Here is a 24,346-nt window from a genome sequence, read left to right as displayed (position 1 = left end):
ACCTCATGCCCTACGACTGCTGGGATCAGCTCCAGCCCCCAACCCATGACCCTTAATTGGTGAGAAAATTGATGGATGGATAAAATTTTCAACACAGATAGATATTAGCCCATGGAAGACTCCATTTGGTGTTTTGCAGTTGTGTATCTCACGCCGTCTTGGGGTCCATGACTCACATGAGAGATGAGTTTCAGCAGAGTTCGTGTTCAGGGAACAATGTAAACAAACACCGTGAAGTATGGACAACAAGACAACATCGGGGCATGGCAGAAGTCCATCACAGGTGCTACACCTCCTCTAGATAACCCTCTCAACTTGGGAGAACGTCATCATCATAATCGTTGTGAATTTGCCGGATCAACGCCATCCATATCCTCATTAATCATTCCAGCGCTGTGAGATGCCGGAACTCTGCTGGCACCGTGTTGTATTCTGGGAAGTGCAGCGGGCCGCCAGGGGCATTATGGGAAACGTTAAAGTACGAATTCAATTTTGGAGGTGATCCGGTCCAGATTCTGGCTCAAGATTTCACTTGTAAGGATTACGTCAAAACCACTTCATGGATTCTCACCATATTTGCACCACGTTAGGCCATGAAAAACTCATGGTTTACCATTTTGTGAATTAAATATCACATTGCAATATTTTCATCAGTCAGACCATTCTGGATCAGTATGCAATTATTGCATTGTGTTGTGGAATCCAGGTGAAGTCCGGGTCACGATGTGAATCACATACAGTAGTGTTCAGAATAATAGTAGTCCTATGTGACTAAAAAGATTAATCCAGGTTTTGAGTATATTTCTTATTGTTACATGGGAAACAAGGTACCAATAAATTCAGTAGATTCTCACAAATCCAACAAGACCAAGCATTCGTGATATGCACACTCTTAAGGCTATGAAATTGGGCTATTAGTAAAAAAAGTAGAAAAGGGGGTGTTCACAATAATAGTAGCATCTGCTGTTGACACTACAAACTCAAAACTATTGTGTTCAAACTGCTTTTTTAGCAATCCTGTGAATCACTAAACTAGTATTTAGTTGTATAACCACAGTTTTTCATGATTTCTTCACATCTGCAAGGCATTAATTTTGTTGGTTTGGAACCAAGATTTTGTTCATTTACTGGTGTGCTTGGGGTCATTGTCTTGTTGAAACACCCATTTCAAGGGCACGTCCTCTTCAGCATAAAGCAACATGACCTGGTATGTGATATATAGGCCCAACACCATAGTAGGAGAAACATGCCCATATCATGATGCTTGCACCACCATGCTTCACTGTCTTCACTGTGAACTGTGGCTTGAATTCAGAGTTTGGGGGTCGTCTCACAAACTGTCTGCGGCCCTTGGACCCAAAAAGAACAATTTTACTCTCATCAGTCCACAAAATATTCCTCCATTTCTCTTTAGGCCAGTTGATGTGTTCTTTGGCAAATTGTAACCTCTTCTGCACATCTTTTATTTAACAGAGGGACTTTGCGAGGGATTCTTGCAAATAAATTAGCTTCACACAGGCGTCTTCTAACTGTCACAGCACTTACAGCTAACTCCAGACTGTCTTTGATCATCCTGGAGCTGATCAGTGGGTGAGCCTTTGCCATTTTCTTTTTCTGTTTTCTTCCACCTGTCTCTGGTTTTTTGTCCATTTTAAAGCATTGGAGATCATTGTAGATGAACAGCCTATAATTTTTTGCACCTGCGTATAAGTTTCCCCCCCTCCAATCAAGTTTTTAATCAAATTACGCTGTTCTTCTGAACAGTGTTTTGAACGTCCCATTTTCCTCAGGCTTTTAAAGAGAAAAGCATGTTCAACAGGTGCTGGCTTCATCCTTAAATAGGGGACACCTGATTCACACCTGTTTGTTCCACAAAATTGACAAACTCACTGACTGAATGCCACACTACTATTATTGTGAACACCCCCTTTTCTACATTTTTTTTTACTAATAGCCCAATTTCATAGCCTTAAGAGTGTGCATATCATGAATGCTTGGTCTTGCTGGATTTCTGAGAATCTACTGAATCTACTGGTACCTTGTTTCCCATGTAACAATAAGAAATATACTCAAAACCTGGATTAATCTTTTTAGTCACATAGCACTACTATTATTCTGAACACTATCTTTTATTTTGAGCCCTCGTCAACCCTTGGCAGATGTCAGAAATCTCAGATTGCTCGTTTCTAATAAATGTTTTTGTTCTGGAACACCCCTAACATCGGGGTGAATGTGAGGCATTATTGTAAAGCGCTTTGAGCGTCTGACTCAGGTGGAAAAGCGCAATATATATGCAGCAGTCCATTTACCATAAAACAATTTTATATAAAATTTCAGGTTTCATTTTTGTGCCTAGCAATTTATCAGTTGTTTCTGGTCTTCATTCCTTAAACCTTAGTTATTATTATTATTACTATTAATAATAATAATAATAATAATAATAATAATAATAATGTTTTAACCCATTTGCGCAAATATTTCAGGCAAACGTGGCTTTTATTTTGTGGACAACCACCGGAAGTGTGATATGGTATGTTGTGTACCTTGACAGCGGTCCCACGTTGAGCACAGTGTGGCGCTGCACCACGCACAGTGCAGGAGAGCAGGATAAAGTGCATCAGTTTCGGACTACTGTCACACATCCTCTTCTCCGTCCTCCTCCTGTCTGTTCTGAAGGACAGACTTTGTTGAGGGCCCACTGAGTGAGAAGCGGCGGGTGTCTGGTGTTTGGTCTCTGTGGATGTGTCAGAGGTTTCAGCTCTGAGCTCTTCTGGAAGTGACTCAAACGCTGGACGCGAATGAAGCTGAAGGAAAGTGAGTAAAGACGAAGAATGTGGTGCAGACCTTCAAGAGTCACGCCGTTTTCTTTTCTTTTGCAGGGCTTTAGCACGTCACTGAGGCTTTAGCACGTCACTGTTAGAGTAATGCCATTTGGATCCATCAGCCAGACTCCTGAGCACCAATCCAGAGTCTAAAAACCTGCACACTGCAGTATTATGGGAAACCTGCATCTTCTGACCTGAAAACGTTTGTCAAGCCGGTTTCAAAGTTTTTGCTTCTGATACATTTATTAATCTTTTTGGGACTTGAACATGGCCATCAACACAGACGCCAACTTTGAGAAGTCCAGTTTGGGTGGAGGATCCGTTCAGCCCGCAGACTCGCACGAGACAGAGAAGCTGCTTGCAGTGAGCACTAACCCCGGTGGGAATGGGATGAAGATGTCCACCTCCTTCACGGTCAACATGGACAGTGACAAGGCTCGAGAGGCCGATCAGAATGGACATAGTGTCCCTCTGAGATCGGGCTCCGCAGGGCAGCTGTCCGCCACCACCCCTCTGTCGCCATCCAGGGTCAGTCTGAGCCGATCTTCCACCGGGAACCCCGCCGTCCAGGACACCCCGAAGCCCAAGGATTACCTGATCCTGGTTATCTTCTCCTGCTTCTGTCCCGTCTGGCCCATCAACATTGTGGCTCTGGTCTACTCCATCATGGTGAGTAAGCAGCTGGAAGTGACCCCAAACGTTCTGGGGCCAAAGATGGTCTTCAGTGCGACCGACTGTTCTCGGTGGTCAACTGTTTTCTGTAGGGAGCCGCGACAGAAGAAAACAGCTGGAGGGAGAATCAAAAGCAAGGATTCATTAATGAAAAATGTATTTATGAATTGTGTTGAGCTTTGAGCAAACATCCAAATCTGAAAGAAAAAAACAATGATGGTAACATAATCTAATATCATAACAATACAAATATCTTTAATACAAAGAAAATCTGGCTACCACACATAACATAATAACAATTTAAATAACTTTACACCAAAAATAAAAATCTATTAGCAAAAGATACGAATACCGTTGATAGCAATATGACAAAATTTTATATTAACTCCAGTAAATATTTCAGCTGATATAATCACCCGGTATCATAAATGATGTTCATACATAATTTGATAATGTATGATTTTAATCTTAACATAATCTGTAAATATAAATACCATTGAAATGGTCAAAATCTTTCAAAATACCATTGACATTTTTAGATATAAGAATGTGCATGTGTTTGACATTAACATAATATAATAACAATGTGATAATATAAATGTATGATCTTACTATAATCTGGTAACATAAATACCTTGGATATTAATATTCACAGTTTACACTTGTGAAGAATATAAATGCTTTCAATGTTAGTATAATCTGGTAAAATAAATACTTTTAATACTAATATAATCCAATAACGTAACCTGATAATATAAATGTTTTTGCCATTGGTATATAATTAGGTAACGAATAACGTTGATATTAACATAATGTAACAACATAAAATGATAATTAAATTACTTTGTTGTTGGAATGATCAGGGAACATAAGTAATATTGCGATATTACCATAATCTAAAAACATAATCTGATAATATAAATGTGTTTTATATGACTATACTTTGGTAACATAAATACCTTTGATATTATTATAATCCAACAACATAATTTGATATAATTGTTTTTGCGATAGGTATAATCAGGTCACATGAATAACTTTGATATTAACATAATGTAAGAACATACTATAAATACTTTTGCTGTTAGTATAATCTCGGAACATAAATACCTTTGATAATAATATAATCCAACAACATAATTTGATAAGTGTTTTTTCCATAGGTATAATCAGGTCACATGAATAACTTTGATATTAAGATAATGTAGGAACATACATATGAATACTTTTGCTCATAGTATAATCTGGTAACATAAATACCTTTGATATCATCAGAATATAACAACATAATCTGAAGCGCTTTTGAAGTTAGTATAACCTGCTAACAAGTACCTTTGATATTAACATAATATCACAACATAAGATGATAATATAAATTATTTTGTTATTGGATTGATCAGGTAACATAAGCAACTAATATTAACATAATCTTAAAACATAATCTGATAATATAAAGTGAGTGATAAAGTATAGTGACCACCTTGCATGGCAGCACCCTGACATCGGGGTGTGTGTGTGTGTGTGTGTGTGTGTGTGTGTGTGTGTGTGTGTGTGTGTGTGTGTGTGAATGGGTGAATATGAGGCATCATTGTAAAGCACATTGAGCTTCTGATTCTGATGGAAAAACAGTATATAAATGCAGTCTATTTTTATTTAAAAGCATTTGATGTTAGTATAATCTGTAACATAATCACAGTACATTTGACATTAACAAAATCTGATAATATAAATATGGATATTTATCTGATATAGTAACATAGTAAATCTTTCCTTAAATATTAACAGAACCTGACAAAATAGCATGTTAACATGAATACTTTTGATATTAAAATTTAACAATATGACTATATAGCAGCTGGTCTGCTCTGTGTCAGCCTGATCCCGTCAGATCTCAGAAGCTAAGCAGAGCAGGTGTTGTGAAAGTGTAGTGACACGGACCCACAACAGGGGGCGTAAATGAACGGACAATGAAAGAGTTGAATATGAACACTTTACTGTTGTGAATGAGCACAACACAGAGGAATGTGAAATTTTGCAGACAGTCAATCACAAGGGTGATGTGTGGGCAGCCTCGAGGATAGAAGACGTCTGTCCTGAGATGAACCGGAACCACACGATTTCCTCCGCCACCGAACCCGGAGAATACTGGAGCCACCAAGTCCCGAGTCCCCAGGTGGCCACCGTCTTCGAAGGTCGGATCTGGTACTGCTGGCAGGGAGCAGAGACAATAAGATATGGGTGTGTGCACACCCAGTAACAACAACGGTGGGAATTCCACCTCCACCTCTAACACACACTCGTGCAGCTCCTGTCTAACCACTTATCTGGTAGAGGTGTGAAGCGAAGCCGTCGCTGATCACACCAAACACCAGTCTCTCAGATAAGGAACACCACAGGAAAGCAGCTGCAAAAAGAGTTCAGACTGACACACAGTTTACTTTAAGGCTGAGAATATTACCTGAACGGTTCGACAATATCTCGGCAATGAGGTGGAGATGACGTCCGGGTTTTATGGAGTGAGATGATGAAGCATGGATGGGTGACAGCTGTCAAGAGATAATGAGTGACAGCTGTCACCCCCGGCTGTGTCCGTGGCGTGGAGGGCAGCGCCCTCTCGTGCCTGAAGCCCGCACTTCAGGCAGGGCGCCCTCTGGTGGTGGGCCAGCAGTACCTCCTCTTCTGGCGGCCCACACAACAGGACCCCCCCCTCAACGGGCGCCTCCTGGCGCCTGACCAGGTTTATCGGGGTGTCGACGGTAGAAATCGGCCAGGAGGGCCGGATCCAGGATGAAGCTCCTCTTCACCCAGGAGCGTTCTTCGGGTCCATACCCCTCCCAGTCCACCAGATATTGGAACCCCCGGCCCATTCGACGGACGTCCAGGAGCCGGCGCACTGTCCAGGCCGGCTCCCCGTCAATGATCCGGGCAGGAGGCGGTGCCGGACCGGGAGCACAGAGGGGTGAGGTGTGGTGTGGTTTGATCCTGCAGATGTGGAATACCGGGTGGATCCGCAGTGAAGCTGGGAGTTGGAGCTTCACTGCGGCAGGGCTGAGGACCTTGAGGATTCTGAAGGGTCCGATGAACCTGTCCATCAGTTTCGGTGATTCCACCTGAAGCGGGATGTCCTTCGTCGATAGCCACACCTCCTGCCTGGGCTGGTATGCAGGGGCCGAGGACCGCCGGCGGTCTACATGGGTCTTGGCCCTCGTCCGGGCCTTCAACAAGGCAGAACGGGCGGTGCGCCACACCCGACGGCACCTCCGAAGGTGGGCCCGGACCGAGGGCACACCGACCTCTCCCTCAACCACGGGAAATAATGGGGGCTGGTAACCCAGACACACCTCAGACGGGGAGAGGCCGGTGGCAGAAGACATCTGGCTGTTATGTGCATACTCGATCCAGGCCAGGTGGTTGCTCCAATCTCTCACCGCCGCAACCTTGGCCGGATCAGGGGCGACGGAGTTAGAGGAGATGATAAACCCCAGGAAGGACAAAGAAGTGCGGTGAAACTCGCACTTCTCGCCCTTCACAAACAACCGGTTCTCCAACAACCGCTGCAGGACCTGACGTACATGCTGGACATGAGTCTCAGGATCCGGAGAAAAGATGAGAATATCGTCCAGATATACGAAGATGAATCGGTGCAGGAAGTCCCGCAAGACGTCGTTAACCAAGGCTTGGAACATCACGGGGGCGTTGGTGAGGCCGAACGGCATGACCAGGTACTCAAAGTGACCTAACGGGGTGTTAAATGCCGTCTTCCACTCGTCTCCCTTCCGGATCCGAACCAGGTGATACGCATTCCTAAGATCCAGCTTAGTAAAGATTTTGTCTCCATGCAGGGGGGTGAACACAGAATCTAACAACGGCAACGGGTATCGGTTGCGAACCGTAATCTCGTTCAGCCCCCTGTAATCAATGCATGGATGGAGTCCGCCATCTTTCCTGCCCACAAAAAAGAAACCTGCACCCATCTGGGAGGTGGAGTTCCGGATCAGCCCGGCAGCTAATGAGTCCCGGATGTAGGTCTCCATTGATTCGCGCTCAGGTCGTGAGAGGTTGTACAGCCTGCTGGACGGGAACTCAATGCCTGGAATCAGATCAATGGCACAATCGTACGGACGGTGCGGGGGAAGGGTGAGTGCCAGATCATTGCTGAAGACATCGGCAAGATCGTGGTACTCAACCGGCACCGCTGTCAGATTGGGAGGGACTTTGACCTCCTCCTTAGCATGTAAACCGGGAGGAACTGAGGATCCTAAACACACCCGATGGCAGGTTTCGCTCCACTGAACCACCACCCCAGACGGCCAATCAATCCGGGGATTGTGTTTCAACATCCATGGGAAGCCCAAAATCACGCGGGAGGTAGAAGGAGTCACAAAAAACTCAATCTCCTCCCGATGATTTCCAGACACCACCAGAGTTACTGGTTGTTTCTTGTGTGTGATTAAAGGGAGAAGGGTGCCGTCTAGTGCCCGCACCTGCAATGGCGAAGGGAGCGCCCTTGCCCATCTGCTGTCCAGCAGATTCCCTTCTGACCCCGTGTCCACCAGTGCTGGGGCTTGAAGGGTTAAATCCCCGCTTAGGATTGTAACTGGGAGTCGTGTGGAAATATGTGTATGTCCCACATGAATGTCTTGGCCCACCCTTAGCCCAGTTTCTAGGGGCGGGCGTTGGTGTTTAACCACTTGGGGCAGTCTCTCTGCATGTGCTCATTTGAACCGCAGACAAAACACTCCCCGCGGGCCAGCCTCCGCTGTCTGATAGGTGGTCTAAATGTGGCCCTGCTCGTGTCCATAGCTTCGTCAGCAGGGGGAGCTGTAGCCACACGGAGCATTGAGGCTGTGGAGCGTGGGGAGGGCGGAACCTTTTCAAACCCGGAAGGGAGAGGGATGGCGCGTGCCCGGCCACGTCCTTCGTCTCGCTCCCGACGGCGTTCCTCCAACCGATTGTCTAACCGTATAACGAGATCGACAAGCCCATCTAAATCCCGCGATTCTTCCTTAGCTACCAGGTGCTCCTTCAGGACCGACGACAGTCCGTTTATGAAGGCGGCGCGGAGCGCAACGTTATTCCAGCCGGACCTCGCAGCTGCGATGCGGAAGTCGACTGCATATTCGGCTGCGCTCTGGAGCCCCTGTCGCATTGACAGCAGCACTGTTGAAGCGGTCTCTCCTCTGTTAGGTTGATCAAACACTGTTCTGAACTCCCTCACAAACCCAGTAAAAGAGGTAAGGAGCCGTGAGTTTTGCTCCCAAAGTGCTGTAGTGGGCGATTTTAACATCCACACAGATGCTGAGAATGACAGCCTCAATACTGCATTTAATCTATTATTAGACTCTATTGGCTTTGCTCAAAAAGTAAATGAGTCCACCCACCACTTTAATCATATCTTAGATCTTGTTCTGACTTATGGTATGGAAATAGAAGACTTAACAGTATTCCCTGAAAACTCCCTTCTGTCTGATCATTTCTTAATAACATTTACATTTACTCTGATGGACTACCCAGCAGTGGGGAATAAGTTTCATTACACTAGAAGTCTTTCAGAAAGCGCTGTAACTAGGTTTAAGGATATGATTCCTTCTTTATGTTCTCTAATGCCATATACCAACACAGTGCAGAGTAGCTACCTAAACTCTGTAAGTGAGATAGAGTATCTCGTCAATAGTTTTACATCCTCATTGAAGACAACTTTGGATGCTGTAGCTCCTCTAAAAAAGAGAGCTTTAAATCAGAAGTGCCTGACTTGTTGTGAAAGTGTAGGTACACGGACCCACAACAGGGGGCGCTAATGAACGGACAATGGAGGAAGTCAAATCACAAAGCTTTACTGTTGTGAACACGCACAACAAACACAACAGATTACAATTATAGCGGTAAGCCGAATTCCAATGGTGTCGTGTGGGCAGGCTCGACGATAGGAGACGTCTGTCCGAGTCGAACCGGAACCACCCGATTTCCTCTGCCACCGAACCCCGGGAATACTGGAGCCGCCAAGTCCCGAACTCCCAGGTGGCCACTGCCTCCGCTCGTCGGATCCGGTACTGCTGGCAAGGAACAGAAACAGTCAGGTGTGGGTGCGGCCGCACCCAGCAACACACGGGGTGGAAACACCACCTCCACCTCTACTCAAAATAGTACTGTTGGAATGGAATGTAAGTACTTATCCTACTTTGTCCAATACGGTCTTCAGCTGACCTGAGCACAAGCAACACAGTGTTAATTCTCAGAATAATACAACAGGCTGAGTTCGTTACCTCCTTAGTAGAGCGATATCTCGGCAATGAGGTGGAGATGCCGTCCTGCTGATATACCTCCCTGGTGATTGATAACAGCTGTCTCAGGTGATGGGTGACAGCTGTCACCCTGGCTGCTCCTGTGAGGCGGCAGCGCCCTCCGATGTCTGGAGCCCGCACTCCAGACAGGGCGCCCTCTGGTGGTGGTGGGCCAGCAGTACCTCCTCTTCAGCGGCCCACACAACATGACTCCGTGGTATAACTCACAAACTCGTAGCTTAAAGCAGATAACCCGTAAGTTGGAGAGGAAATGGCGTCTCACTAATTTAGAAGATCTTCACTTAGCCTGGAAAAAGAGTCTGTTGCTCTATAAAAAAGCCCTCCGTAAAGCTAGGACATCTTTCTACTCATCACTAATTGAAGAAAATAAGAACAACCCCAGGTTTCTTTTCAGCACTGTAGCCAGGCTGACAAAGAGTCAGAGCTCTATTGAGCTGAGTATTCCATTAACTTTAACTAGTAATGACTTCATGACTTTCTTTGCTAACAAAATTTTAACTATTAGAGAAAAAATTACTCATAACCATCCCAAAGACGTATCGTTATCTTTGGCTGCTTTCAGTGATGCCGGTATTTGGTTAGACTCTTTCTCTCCAATTGTTCTGTCTGAGTTATTTTCATTAGTTACTTCATCCAAACCATCAACATGTTTATTAGACCCCATTCCTACCAGGCTGCTCAAGGAAGCCCTACCATTATTTAATGCTTCGATCTTAAATATGATCAATCTATCTTTGTTAGTTGGCTATGTACCACAGGCTTTTAAGGTGGCAGTAATTAAACCATTACTTAAAAAGCCATCACTTGACCCAGCTATCTTAGCTAATTATAGGCCAATCTCCAACCTTCCTTTTCTCTCAAAAATTCTTGAAAGGGTAGTTGTAAAACAGCTAACTGATCATCTGCAGAGGAATGGTCTATTTGAAGAGTTTCAGTCAGGTTTTAGAATTCATCATAGTACAGAAACAGCATTAGTGAAGGTTACAAATGATCTTCTTATGGCCTCGGACAGTGGATTCATCTCTGTGCTTGTTCTGTTAGACCTCAGTGCTGCTTTTGATACTGTTGACCATAAAATTTTATTACAGAGATTAGAGCATGCCATAGGTATTAAAGGCACTGCGCTGCGGTGGTTTGAATCATATTTGTCTAATAGATTACAATTTGTTCATGTAAATGGGGAATCTTCTTCACAGACTAAAGTTAATTATGGAGTTCCACAAGGTTCTGTGGTAGGACCAATTTTATTCACTTTATACATGCTTCCTTTAGGCAGTATTATTAGACGGTATTGCTTAAATTTTCATTGTTACGCAGATGATACCCAGCTTTATCTATCCATGAAGCCAGAGGACACACACCAATTAGCTAAACTGCAGGATTGTCTTACAGACATAAAGACATGGATGACCTCTAATTTCCTGCTTTTAAACTCAGATAAAACTGAAGTTATTGTACTTGGCCCCACAAATCTTAGAAACATGGTGTCTAACCAGATCCTTACTCTGGATGGCATTACCCTGACCTCTAGTAATACTGTGAGAAATCTTGGAGTCATTTTTGATCAGGATATGTCATTCATAGCGCATATTAAACAAATATGTAGGACTGCTTTTTTGCATTTACGCAATATCTCTAAAATCAGAAAGGTCTTGTCTCAGAGTGATGCTGAAAAACTAATTCATGCATTTATTTCCTCTAGGCTGGACTATTGTAATTCATTATTATCAGGTTGTCCTAAAAGTTCCCTAAAAATCCTTCAGTTAATTCAAAATGCTGCAGCTAGAGTACTGACGGGGACTAGAAGGAGAGAGCATATCTCACCCATATTGGCCTCTCTTCATTGGCTTCCTGTTAATTCTAGAATAGAATTTAAAATTCTTCTTCTTACTTATAAGGTTTTGAATAATCAGGTCCCATCTTATCTTAGGGACCTCGTAGTACCATATCACCCCAATAGAGCGCTTCGCTCTCAGACTGCAGGCTTACTTGTAGTTCCTAGGGTTTGTAAGAGTAGAATGGGAGGCAGAGCCTTCAGCTTTCAGGCTCCTCTCCTGTGGAACCAGCTCCCAATTCAGATCAGGGAGACAGACACCCTCTCTACTTTTAAGATTAGGCTTAAAACTTTCCTTTTTGCTAAAGCTTATAGTTAGGGCTGGATCAGGTGACCCTGAACCATCTAGTTATGCTGCTGTAGACGTAGACTGCTGGGGGGTTCCCATGATGCACTGTTTCTTTCTCTTTTTGCTCTGTATGCACCACTCTGCATTTAATCATTAGTGATCGATCTCTGCTCCCCTCCACAGCATGTCTTTTTCCTGGTTCTCTCCCTCAGCCCCAACCAGTCCCAGCAGAAGACTGCCCCTCCCTGAGCCTGGTTCTGCTGGAGGTTTCTTCCTGTTAAAAGGGAGTTTTTCCTTCCCACTGTAGCCAAGTGCTTGCTCACAGGGGGTCGTTTTGACCGTTGGGGTTTTACATGATTATTGTATGGCCTTGCCTTGCAGTGTAAAGCGCCTTGGGGCAACTGTTTGTTGTGACTTGGCGCTATATAAAAAAATTGATTGAATTGATTGATTGTAGCCCAAGCGCGTGCCTCACCACGAAGCAAGTTAATTACATAAGCCACACTGCGGGCGTCAGACGCGTACACCACGGGTCGTTGTGCAAAGACGAGCGAACACTGCATCAGAAAGGCCGCGCACGTCTCCACACAACCCCCGAACGGCTCTGGGGGACTTATGTATGCTTCAGGGGATGGTGGGGGGGTTCATTGAACGAACCAGTGGAACGTTTATATCCGGCACCGGGTCGGCAGGAGGAGGAGCCGCAGCAGCGCTCTGATCGCGTGCTTCCACCTGTGCGGTGAGAGGCTCCATCCTGCGATTAAGGATGACGTTTTGCTCGGTCATCAAATCCAGCCGAGCGGTAAAGGCGGTGAGGATTCAATCAATCAATCAATCAATTTTTTTATATAGCGCCAAATCACAACAAACAGTTGCCCCAAGGCGCTTTATATTGTAAGGCAAGGCCATACAATAATTATGTAAAACCCCAACGGTCAAAACGACCCCCTGTGAGCAAGCACTTGGCTACAGTGGGAAGGAAAAACTCCCTTTTAACAGGAAGAAACCTCCAGCAGAACCAGGCTCAGGGAGGGGCAGTCTTCTGCTGGGACTGGTTGGGGCTGAGGGAGAGAACCAGGAAAAAGACATGCTGTGGAGGGGAGCAGAGATCGATCACTAATGATTAAATGCAGAGTGGTGCATACAGAGCAAAAAGAAAAAGAAACAGTGCATCATGGGAACCCCCCAGCAGTCTACGTCTATAGCAGCATAACTAAGGGATGGTTCAGGGTCACCTGATCCAGCCCTAACTATAAGCTTTAGCAAAAAGGAAAGTTTTAAGCCTAATCTTAAAAGTAGAGAGGGTGTCTGTCTCCCTGATCTGAATTGGGAGCTGGTTCCACAGGAGAGGAGCCTGAAAGCTGAAGGCTCTGCCTCCCATTCTACTCTTACAAACCCTAGGAACTACAAGTAAGCCTGCAGTCTGAGAGCGAAGCGCTCTATTGGGGTAATATGGTACTACGAGGTCCCTAAGATAAGATGGGACCTGATTATTCAAAACCTTATAAGTAAGAAGAAGAATTTTAAATTCTATTCTAGAATTAACAGGAAGCCAATGAAGAGAGGCCAATATGGGTGAGATATGCTCTCTCCTTCTAGTCCCCGTCAGTACTCTAGCTGCAGCATTTTGAATTAACTGAAGGCTTTTTAGGGAACTTTTAGGACAACCTGATAATAATGAATTACAATAGTCCAGCCTAGAGGAAATAAATGCATGAATTAGTTTTTCAGCATCACTCTGAGACAAGACCTTTCTGATTTTAGAGATATTGCGTAAATGCAAAAAAGCAGTCCTACATATTTGTTTAATATGCACTTTGAATGACATATCCTGATCAAAAATGACTCCAAGATTTCTCACAGTATTACTAGAGGTCAGGGTAATGCCATCCAGAGTAAGGATCTGGTTAGACACCATGTTTCTAAGATTTGTGGGGCCAAGTACAATAACTTCAGTTTATCTGAGTTTAAAAGCAGGAAATTAGAGGTCATCCATGTCTTTATGTCTGTAAGACAATCCTGCAGTTTAGCTAATTGGTGTGTGTCCTCTGGCTTCATGGATAGATAAAGCTGGGTATCATCTGCGTAACAATGAAAATTTAAGCAATACCGTCTAATAATACTGCCTAAGGGAAGCATGTATAAAGTGAATAAAATTGGTCCTAGCACAGAACCTTGTGGAACTCCATAATTAACTTTAGTCTGTGAAGAAGATTCCCCATTTACATGAACAAATTGTAATCTATTAGACAAATATGATTCAAACCACCGCAGCGCAGTGCCTTTAATACCTATGGCATGCTCTAATCTCTGTAATAAAATTTTATGGTCAACAGTATCAAAAGCAGCACTGAGATCTAACAGAACAAGCACAGAGATGAGTCCACTGTCCGAGGCCATAAGAAGATCATTTGTAACCTTCACTAATGCTGTTTCTGTACTATGATGAATTCTAAAACCTGACTGAAACTCTTCAAATAGACCATTCCTCTGCAGATGATCAGTTAGCTGTTTTACAACTACCCTTTCAAGAATTTTTGAGAGAAAAGGAAGGTTGGAGATTGGCCTATAATTAGCTAAGATAGCTGGGTCAAGTGATGGCTTTTTAAGTAATGGTTTAATTACTGCCACCTTAAAAGCCTGTGGTACATAGCCAACTAACAAAGATAGATTGATCATATTTAAGATCGAAGCATTAAATAATGGTAGGGCTTCCTTGAGCAGCCTGGTAGGAATGGGGTCTAATAAACATGTTGATGGTTTGGATGAAGTAACTAATGAGAATAACTCAGACAGAACAATCGGAGAGAAAGAGTCTAACCAAATACCGGCATCACTGAAAGCAGCCAAAGATAACGATACGTCTTTGGGATGGTTATGAGTAATTTTTTCTCTAATAGTTAAAATTTTGTTAGCAAAGAAAGTCATGAAGTCATTACTAGTTAAAGTTAATGGAATACTCAGCTCAATAGAGCTCTGACTCTTGTCAGCCTGGCTACAGTGCTGAAAAGAAACCTGGGGTTGTTCTTATTTTCTTCAATTAGTGATGAGTAGAAAGATGTCCTAGCTTTACGAAGGGCTTTTTTATAGAGCAACAGACTCTTTTTCCAGGCTAAGTGAAGATCTTCTAAATTAGTGAGACGCCATTTCCTCTCCAACTTACGGGTTATCTGCTTTAAGCTACGAGTTTGTGAGTTATACCACGGAGTCAGACACTTCTGATTTAAAGCTCTCTTTTTCAGAGGAGCTACAGCATCCAAAGTTGTCTTCAATGAGGATGTAAAACTATTGACGAGATACTCTATCTCCCTTACAGAGTTTAGGTAGCTACTCTGCACTGTGTTGGTATATGGCATTAGAGAACATAAAGAAGGAATCATATCCTTAAACCTAGTTACAGCGCTTTCTGAAAGACTTCTAGTGTAATGAAACTTATTCCCCACTGCTGGGTAGTCCATCAGAGTAAATGTAAATGTTATTAAGAAATGATCAGACAGAAGGGAGTTATCAGGGAATACTGTTAAGTCTTCTATTTCCATACCATAAGTCAGAACAAGATCTAAGATATGATTAAAGTGGTGGGTGGACTCATTTACTTTTTGAGCAAAGCCAATAGAGTCTAATAATAGATTAAATGCAGTGTTGAGGCTGTCATTCTCAGCATCTGTGTGGATGTTAAAATCGCCCACTATAATTATCTTATCTGAGCTAAGCACTAAGTCAGGATTTGCTGCAACTCACCGAGCACGCCTCCTGCAGACGCCTGTGCACCCTGCTCTTCCATTGGCTGTCCAACAGATGGGTGACGCCCCTCGGGATCCATGACACTGGCCGAGATATCCTGTTGTGAAAGTGTAGTGACACGGACCCACAACAGGGGGCGTAAATGAACTGACAATGAAAGAGTCGAATATGAACACTTTACTGTTGTGAATGAGCACAACACAGAGGAATGTGAAATTTTGTAGACAGTCAATCACAAGGGTGATGTGTGGGCAGGCTCTAGGATAGAAGACGTCTGTCCTGAGATGAACCGGAACCACACGATTTCCTCCGCCACCGAACCCGGAGAATACTGGAGCCACCAAGTCCCGAGTCCCCAGGTGGCCACCGTCTTCGAAGGTCGGATCTGGTACTGCTGGCAGGGAGCAGAGACAATAAGATATGGGTGTGTGCACACCCAGTAACAACAACGGTGGGAATTCCACCTCCACCTCTAACACACACTCGTGCAGCTCCTGTCTAACCACTTATCTGGTAGAGGTGTGAAGCAAAGCCGTCGCTGATCACACCAAACGCCAGTCTCTCAGATAAGGAACACCACAGGAAAGCGGCTGCAAAAAGAGTTCAGACTGACACACAGTTTACTTTAAGGCTGAGAATATTACCTGAACGGTTCGACGATATCTCGGCAATGAGGTGGAGATGACGTCCGGGTTTTATGGAGTGAGATGATGAAGCATGGATGGGTGACAGCTGTCAAGAGATAATGCGTGACAGCTGTCACCCCCGGCTGTGTCCGTGGCGGCAGCGCCCTCTCGAGCCTGAAGCCCGCACTTCAGGCAGGGCGCCCTCTGGTGGTGGGCCAGCAGTACCTCCTCTTCTGGCGGCCCACACAACAGCAGGATCTGGTTAGTACTTGGATGGGAGACCTCTTTGGAACACCAGCGGCTGTGTGTGTTTCTCCAGGTAACACTGGAGTTGCGTCAGGAAGGGCATCCGGCGTAAAACTTGTGCCAAATACCAATGCGGATCTGGCTGTATCTGCTGTTGCGACCCCGAACGAAAATGGGAGCAGCCAAAAGGACAACATCAACAATATGACTATATAAATGTTTTTGATGGATCATTACACAAACATAACAATAAAATAAATAACCTTTGCATAGACATAATCCAGCGATGTTACACAATAATAATATAAATGCCTTTTATACAAAATTAATCTGTAATATAACAATATTAAGTTCTTTCTGGTTATCTTTTTTTTTTTTTTTTTTTTTTTGTCAGGGTCACCACAGCAGATCTGAATGTTGGTGCAGGTTTTAGGGCAGTTACCCTTCCTGGCACAACTCCACATTACATGGAGGATGGGCACAGGTGGCCTTGAACCAGGAACCTTCTGCTTTGGAAACAAACACACTAACCACTAGTCCACCTGATACAACGCATCACAATACAACCTTACACTTAACCTTCATACCTTTACAGAAACACAGTCTGTTGACATAGAACATAAATGTATTGTTACAAACACAATAGTATAACATTAATAATTTTGATAGTAATTTAGTCTTATTGTGTGTGCTAAAAATAAATTATGCGTAGCAGAAAACACGAGGGAAGCACTTCATAAGAGGAAAGCAATGACAGATTGTAGGAAAAGTGCTTCCCTCTGCTGTGCATCAATGATGTTTAGCACACACGAGTACCAGTTACGTGCACCCCTGATTATAAATGGTAATAATCCAAACACCTCAGCATTCCTTTCTCAGATGGGGGCGGGGTGGGGGCGGGGTTGTTTCCTGTCACTGTTCATTTTACAGTGAAGAAACAACCAGACACAGACATGAATGAATGAATTATGGTAATTTATTTCCGGATTTGACACAGCACTGCCAGATGCTCATTTTAGGAATCTGACTAATCTGGGTCTTTTCCTGGTTAAGTATTTTAGATATTCATCCGAAGAACACAGCAGTTTGACAAATTATTTTGTTAACTAAATTATTATGACCCCTGATCAACATGAACTTAACAGTGTTCTGTTACACACATGCACGTGCGCGCGCACACACTTACACTGAGGTCTTGCAGGTTTCCTGGTGTTGACTTTTTATTGACCACAGGTCTGCTGGTTCTACTTTAGAGGTGCTGACACCTGATTAATTCTCTCACAGAAAGTCTCGGGATGCTGGAAATGTCAATACAAGAAGCAGCTGAGTGTGTGAGTGAGAACGCGTGGCTTGTTGTTTTGTTTTGGGGTTTGTTTAGGGGTTTTTTGGTGACATTAAGATGCGTCCTACAAGGTGCTTGGAAATAACACAGCACTGTAGAAATATAGTAGAAACTGTGTTGAACAAAACTTCATAAAACAGATGTATCGAGGAGGTACCACCATAGAAATCAAATCTGGTCAAATACGGATCCTGATTTTGCTCTGTCCGGGGTTGGACATTATCTGTCTGGAGAGAATCCCCCAACAATGTTTGGGGGCAGAATGTGCAGTGGAGTCTGCAAACATTCACCTAGTTTGAAGCCATGTGAGGGTGGAATGTGGTGTCGCCCTTTCGGTGTCATCCCACAGCTACGCCTAACTGGAAGTACATGCTCCATCCATCCATCATTATCTGAACCAGCATGTTTTGAATTTCATTCTACAGATCTTTGGACAACATATATAGAGTTGAAATAAATGGTGCAGAATGAAGGTCCAAGTCTTTAGTGTCCTGGTGCTTCCTGTTTTACTGTATGATCATGAGACTTGAATGCTAACCAGTGTTCTCAGGTGATGACAAGATGTCTTTGGTATGAGGTCTCTTTGGAGGATCCTTGGGTACGTCATTATGAGGGAGCATTTTGGTCGCGTTGTGCATTTCTCATTGCATGATCCAGCTCACACCTGCCTCAGTGTTGAGGACCACAGTACATGCAGAAGGCAAAGGAAACACCACATTTCATCTGGCTGTAACAGACAGATGGTTACTTTGGAGAGGCGGGGGGGGGGGGGGGGGGGGGGGATGCACCGATTGTCTGCCTGAGTGGTTGTCATCTAGGACCCATGGTTCCATGGTGTGGTGGATGCTGCAAAGTGCAACACCAGCACGTGCCCCTAGAGTTGACTTGACGTAGTATAAGCGACTTAATGAGGAAGTCACAAAAATTATAATATTATGAAGGTTTATATATAGTTCAAAACAAAAAACCCTTAAAGCAGCAACAAAAAAATAAAAAATTAAAACTAATCTGAGCAGTGCAGATAAACCGGCCTTTAACCAGCCTGTTAGTGCTGCATTAAGTAGCTGGCAGTATTCTATTAGGACTTTTTTCATTCATTTATTTTTTTCTTTTTAGTGCACTACAGTAATGCCAGGACTTGAACTCTCGCTGGTTGATGGGAGCTCTCAGTTGCTTTTGGCGTGATGGTCTGCGAATTTGAGCACACTTCAGCCTGCACTCAACAGCTACGGCTAAACAAGGCAGCGGCAATGCAGTGAGCCCATTAGCTCTGTAATATCACTCCTATGGGCCCCACGCAGTACCAAAGGGAATATCAGGCAGTATAAACGAGAACCTCCCCGAGCCATCATAACAAACCTACTGGCATTCACAAGCCAGCCACTCTCCAACGGGATAGGGGGGCAGGAGAAAGACGAGGGATGCAGGGAGAAACTGGAGCTGCCACTAATTCAATAGAAGGCGACAGAAGTCAATTTAGCTTCTCTGCAGAGGGCAGATTGCAGCAGATATCCAACTCTGTGGCAGTGAGCAACATCCTTTATCTTTCCTCAGGATGTGGAAAGAGGATACGGGCGCAGCAGCAGCAGCGGCCGTAATCATAACATCATTGGCTACAAGGACAGATGGGTGTGAGCGAGACAGCATATGGCTATAAAGTAGTTCTCCTCAATGGATGACAGTGGAATTCAATCAGACGGTGCGGCGAGGTCCAACTGGTGCAGTTAAGGCACGTAGAGCATGCCAGGTCACCACTGAGTGCTCGCCCCCTTCATGTAAAATGTACACTAGTGTAAGTTTAATTGGAACAAAGCAAATCATGCTCATGATGTTAATGACACCCAACAGAAGCAAATGTCTGGTGTTCTGAATAGTCATTAAAGACATTTGTAACTTCTCAAAGCAATGAACATGCACGGGTTCAAAACAAAGCTGTCAGTTCTTTTCTTGTGTTGTGAAAGTGTCGTGACACGGACCCACAACAGGGGGCGTAAATGAACGGACAATGGATAAGCCAAAAGTAACAATTTAATGTTGTGAATCGCACAACGACGTACAGACAATAACAATATAGTGACTGTCAATCATACACCAGGTGACGTGTGGGCAGGCTCGACGATAGAAGACGCCTGGCGAGAGAAGAGCCGATCCCACACAGCTTCCACTGCCAACGGAGCTGAAGAACACCGGAGCCGCCAAGCCCTGCGCCCCAGGTGGCCGCTGTCTTCAGCAGTCAGACCCGGTACTGCTGGCAGAGAACGGAGACAGTCCTGATGAGTGTGAGGTCGCACACTCAGTAATCCCACAGTCTGTATTCAGTAAGGAGGGAGAACCTCCACCTCCAATCACACACTCGTGCAGCTCCTGTCTAACCACTTATCTGGTTGGGGTGTGAAGCGAAGCCGTCGCTGATCACACCAAACGCCAATCCCACAGATAAGGACACACCACAGGAAAACGGCTGCAAAGAAGTTCAGATTATTACTCAATGTTTTGAGTCAGCAGAGAAAATTACCTGATTGGTAGTTGATTTCTCGGCGGGGAGGTGGAGTTGCAGTCCGGCCTTTAAGGTGGTGGTGATGATGTGGATGAGTGACAGCTGATGACAAGTAACAGCTGTCACTCCCGGTTGCTATGACGCCCTCTCATGCTTGAAGCCCGCACTTCAAGCAGGGCGCCATCTGGTGGTGGTGGGCCAGCAGTACCTCCTCTTCAGTGGCCCACACAACATCTTGTGTCTAATTTTTTGTTATATTGGGGTTTTTTTAGCCGAGGCCATCAAATATGGCCATTGGGTATTGGGTATTGGTATAGTTCCAGTCCTATTACGGCCAGAGGCTTCAAATTTACAGGAAACATTCTTGGAAAACAGACCTTGGACAAGTTCAAAGACGGCTAACCTGGACCTATTCTAAGAGGTATTTTAAGAGGTTAAAAAGTCACATTCTGTACCTAATTTTATGGTATGTTCACACTGACGTTAGCGTGGTGACGTCACTTCCTGGTATTGCTATCTGCTAACTTTGCTTCGTTTTTTGGCTAGAAATAACACCTTTCTTATATATTATATAAATGATAGTGAGAAATAAACACTTCCAAAAGGCAAAATGCTGTTTTTGTAACCTGATAACACCTCTGGAAGCATTTACAAAACATTTAGTGGACGCTAGCATGGTGACGTCTCTTCATGGTTTCGCTAGCTGGTAACTTCACTTCTTTTTTTTTGGACTAGAAATAATGCCTTTCTCATATATTATGTAAAAGCTAGCAAAAAATAAACACTTCTAAAACTGAAAACGCTGATTTTGGAAACTAATAACACCTCTGACCTGATTTACAAGATTATTCACGGATGTTAGTGTGCACACTAACTTCTGCAAACTCAAAGCTAACTTCTATGGAGTTAAATTTGTCTCATTAATACCAGCAAATGGACAGAGGGTGATCTACAAATATTCCTTGATTTGTATGACTTCCGCTCTTCTCAAAAGCTCACATAAGCGCACACAGAAGGTCTCTTACAGACGCCGCTAAAACGTAAATCTTGTTTGATTGATTGATTGATTGATAGTGGGACTTTATTGAACATGTACAAATTGTTCATAAGACAATAGGATTGTAATAATTAATTAAACAACTGCAAATTATAAAGAACACTATGGTCATACCGCTGAGGCTAATTTAGCATTGCATTATATTTTAAATAGTCTATCAGCTTGCTCAAGTGGTGTACAAGTTAACTTTTTTACAATCTTGAAGCTGCTAAATATTTTCACTCTATACGTGGATAGGCCATCTGTGGTATAGCACCAAATTAATGCAGTTTTTCTAAACTTTTACATGTTCTTGCATTTTATCATTACCTGCAACAAATATTCCTGGGAATGATTTTAAATTCCAATAGGGATTTTTTTTTTTTTACCAGCTGGTCACAATCACAACAAATTTCAGCTCAAGAGTCAACATTCACTTTTGCTGTTCATGGTTTTATAAAGTTTGGAGTTCACAAGCTGTATGTTAGCTTGTTTGATATAAGTGTTACTACCCTCCCACACATTTATGGGTGATTCTTTAACTACGGGCACTATTGGCCTTGTAAATGTAATTTCCACCACACCATTGCCTTACAATATAAAGCGCCTTGGGGCAACTGTTTGTTGTGATTTGGTGCTATATACATGTGCTCTGATGTTACTGTTTATCTCCATAGAAACTACCCACACAATCTTTCATACAAACTTTTTAAAGGGACATTATTGTTGTGGTGGAAATTACGGCAATAGTGTGGGACAACTACATTTCGTTTAAAAAAAATCACAACAGTTGTATGACATTGAATACCCCAATTATGTTTTGATTATTTTACTGATATTTTATTCAGAGATATTTTAAAACATTAGAAAAAACGTTTGTTTACTATTCATTTTTATCATTGAAGATCATAAGTCTGGGTGTGGGACAAGCACAAAACGGCAATATTTGCATATAATGATGCTGAAAAAAGGTGAAAAAGTCATCATAGACTACTAGGACAAATTTCTTAAAACACTTTCATTGTAAAGATAACTATAAAAGTGTGAAATTTCCCCTTTTTTCTTTTTTTCATAAAATATGATCAAGGGACATAAAAGTGCACGTAGTCTAAGAATCACCCTTATACACATGTAAGATAGCTTGTTCTAACTTATTCTCATTCCCCTTCTCTCCAGTGCCTATCTTCAGATCACCAGCCTAGTCCTAATCCTATGATCAGATTAGCTACAAGAGACAGAGGCCAACTGACCAGCTGTCATTCATGTTTTTATTAATCAGAGTGGGCATTTTACAGATGCAAGAGACAAGTGGTCACTAGGCTGCCAGATAGGCAGGGCAACAACAGACAAGAAGTCTATATTATGCGATGTGACACTGCAAATGCCAATTCAAGTGAAGGCAATGTGATGGCAGCGCACAAACAAAATAATCTAAGTCTTGTCACAAAATATGAAAAGCCGAATGCTGACAGTTTTATATATTTAAAATTTTAGTCTACATTCTCCTTTTATCAAGCTTAGTCATATTTTATTATCATTTTATTCTTGTAACTTTTTATATTGGTACATTTTATCTTGTGTTACTTTTAAATTGTACTTGTGAGGACCGCAATGGAAACAAGTTTTTTAATGCTTTTTTGTGCTATCCTTTTTGATGTTTATATGTGAAATGTGTATTATTAAGTGTGCACTTTGAAGTATAAATGTTACAAATTAAACCAAACTAAATTCATGATGGTGGAATCACCTCCCAGACAAATGTATTCCTGTATAAATCCATTTGGCTTGTTTTTTCTCTTATATTTGGTCAAATATATAAACACTTCTAAATCTACAAGCCCTATTTTTGTAGCCATCTATACAGGAGTGTGTTACAGGCTCTTGTGTAAATAGTTAGATCGAGAAGACACACTGAATTACTGAAATACTAAGAAACAGGTCATTACTGAAACAAATCAATGGAACTTTGGCTTTGTCAAGCAGTCAGGCATGGAGGAAAAGCCCATTGTGACCATGTTGGGTTTCCCCAATCCTTTATAATCTTTCAGTGAACATTGTACACAGTGCTGCCAAGCAACCGTGAACTGGGCATGCCTAGTAGTGCGGCAGATAACAGAATATTTACAGAGGAATCTTTCAACAAGCACCAAATTTGGCACAAATACTCCTTAAACATTACTCTTTTGTAAAAACCGATTGGCCACCTGAATTTTCAATAGGCAGCCAGGTAGGGGTTAATTGAAGAATCACACAAGGGTCAAAATTAAAAAAATGCTCCAGTCATATTGAAAACTATACCACATTATTTGTCTGATCATAAATATTCCAAAAAGGTATAGTTTGGACTATCTATGACTGAATGTTATGAGTTATGGGGTAAAAACAGAAAGAATGGTGATAAAAGTCAATTTCAGTTTGTACAGGGGTCAAAAGTTAAAGTTTCTCCAATTTTGGTTAAAAGTGGTGCAAATTATTGGTTGAGCTAATGGGATTAATAAATGGAATAGTTTTGACTGCGTTGATTGTTTGGTCTCCAAAGTAAAGGTCAAACAATGTTGACGTCCATTGTTTTCTATGATGTGACGTATGTTACCCTGTAACGTGATAACTAAGCAAGACACATTGTTGTGAAAAGTGTAGGAACACGGACCCACAACAGGGGGCGCAAATGAACGGACAATGGAATAAGCCAGATATAACAATTTCATGTTGTGAATGTGCACAACAGAGCAACAGACAACACAACTGAGATCACCAGTCAAATAAGTTACGGTGGTGTGTGAGCAGGCTCGAGGATAGGAGACGCCCGTCCAGAAAAGAGCCGGATCCCACACGCCCCTCACTCCACCGGACCTGAAGCAATCCTGGAGCTGCCAAGCACTGGGTCCCCAGGTGGCCACTGCCTCCGGCTGTCAGATCGGGTACTGTTAACA

The 24,346-nt window shown here is 43.2% G+C and overlaps 1 protein-coding gene across 1 annotated transcript in view; it reads left to right on the top strand.

Annotated features, from left to right (window-relative positions):
• The first annotated feature begins 2,752 nt into the window (after positions 1-2,752).
• trarg1a (trafficking regulator of GLUT4 (SLC2A4) 1a) overlaps positions 2,753-24,346 on the top strand; it is a 64,292-nt gene continuing 42,698 nt past the window's right edge. The window contains exon 1 of the mRNA XM_034169370.1: positions 2,753-3,494. Within this exon, the coding sequence (XP_034025261.1) occupies positions 3,093-3,494 (402 nt within the window). The 5' untranslated portion in view covers positions 2,753-3,092. The remainder of the gene's footprint in view (positions 3,495-24,346) is intronic.

Source organism: Thalassophryne amazonica, chromosome 4, assembly GCF_902500255.1.
Source record: "Thalassophryne amazonica chromosome 4, fThaAma1.1, whole genome shotgun sequence".
NCBI lineage: Eukaryota > Metazoa > Chordata > Actinopteri > Batrachoidiformes > Batrachoididae > Thalassophryne > Thalassophryne amazonica.
The sequence above is the reverse complement of the archived record's forward strand: the minus strand, read 5'-3'. Positions and strand labels throughout refer to the sequence as shown.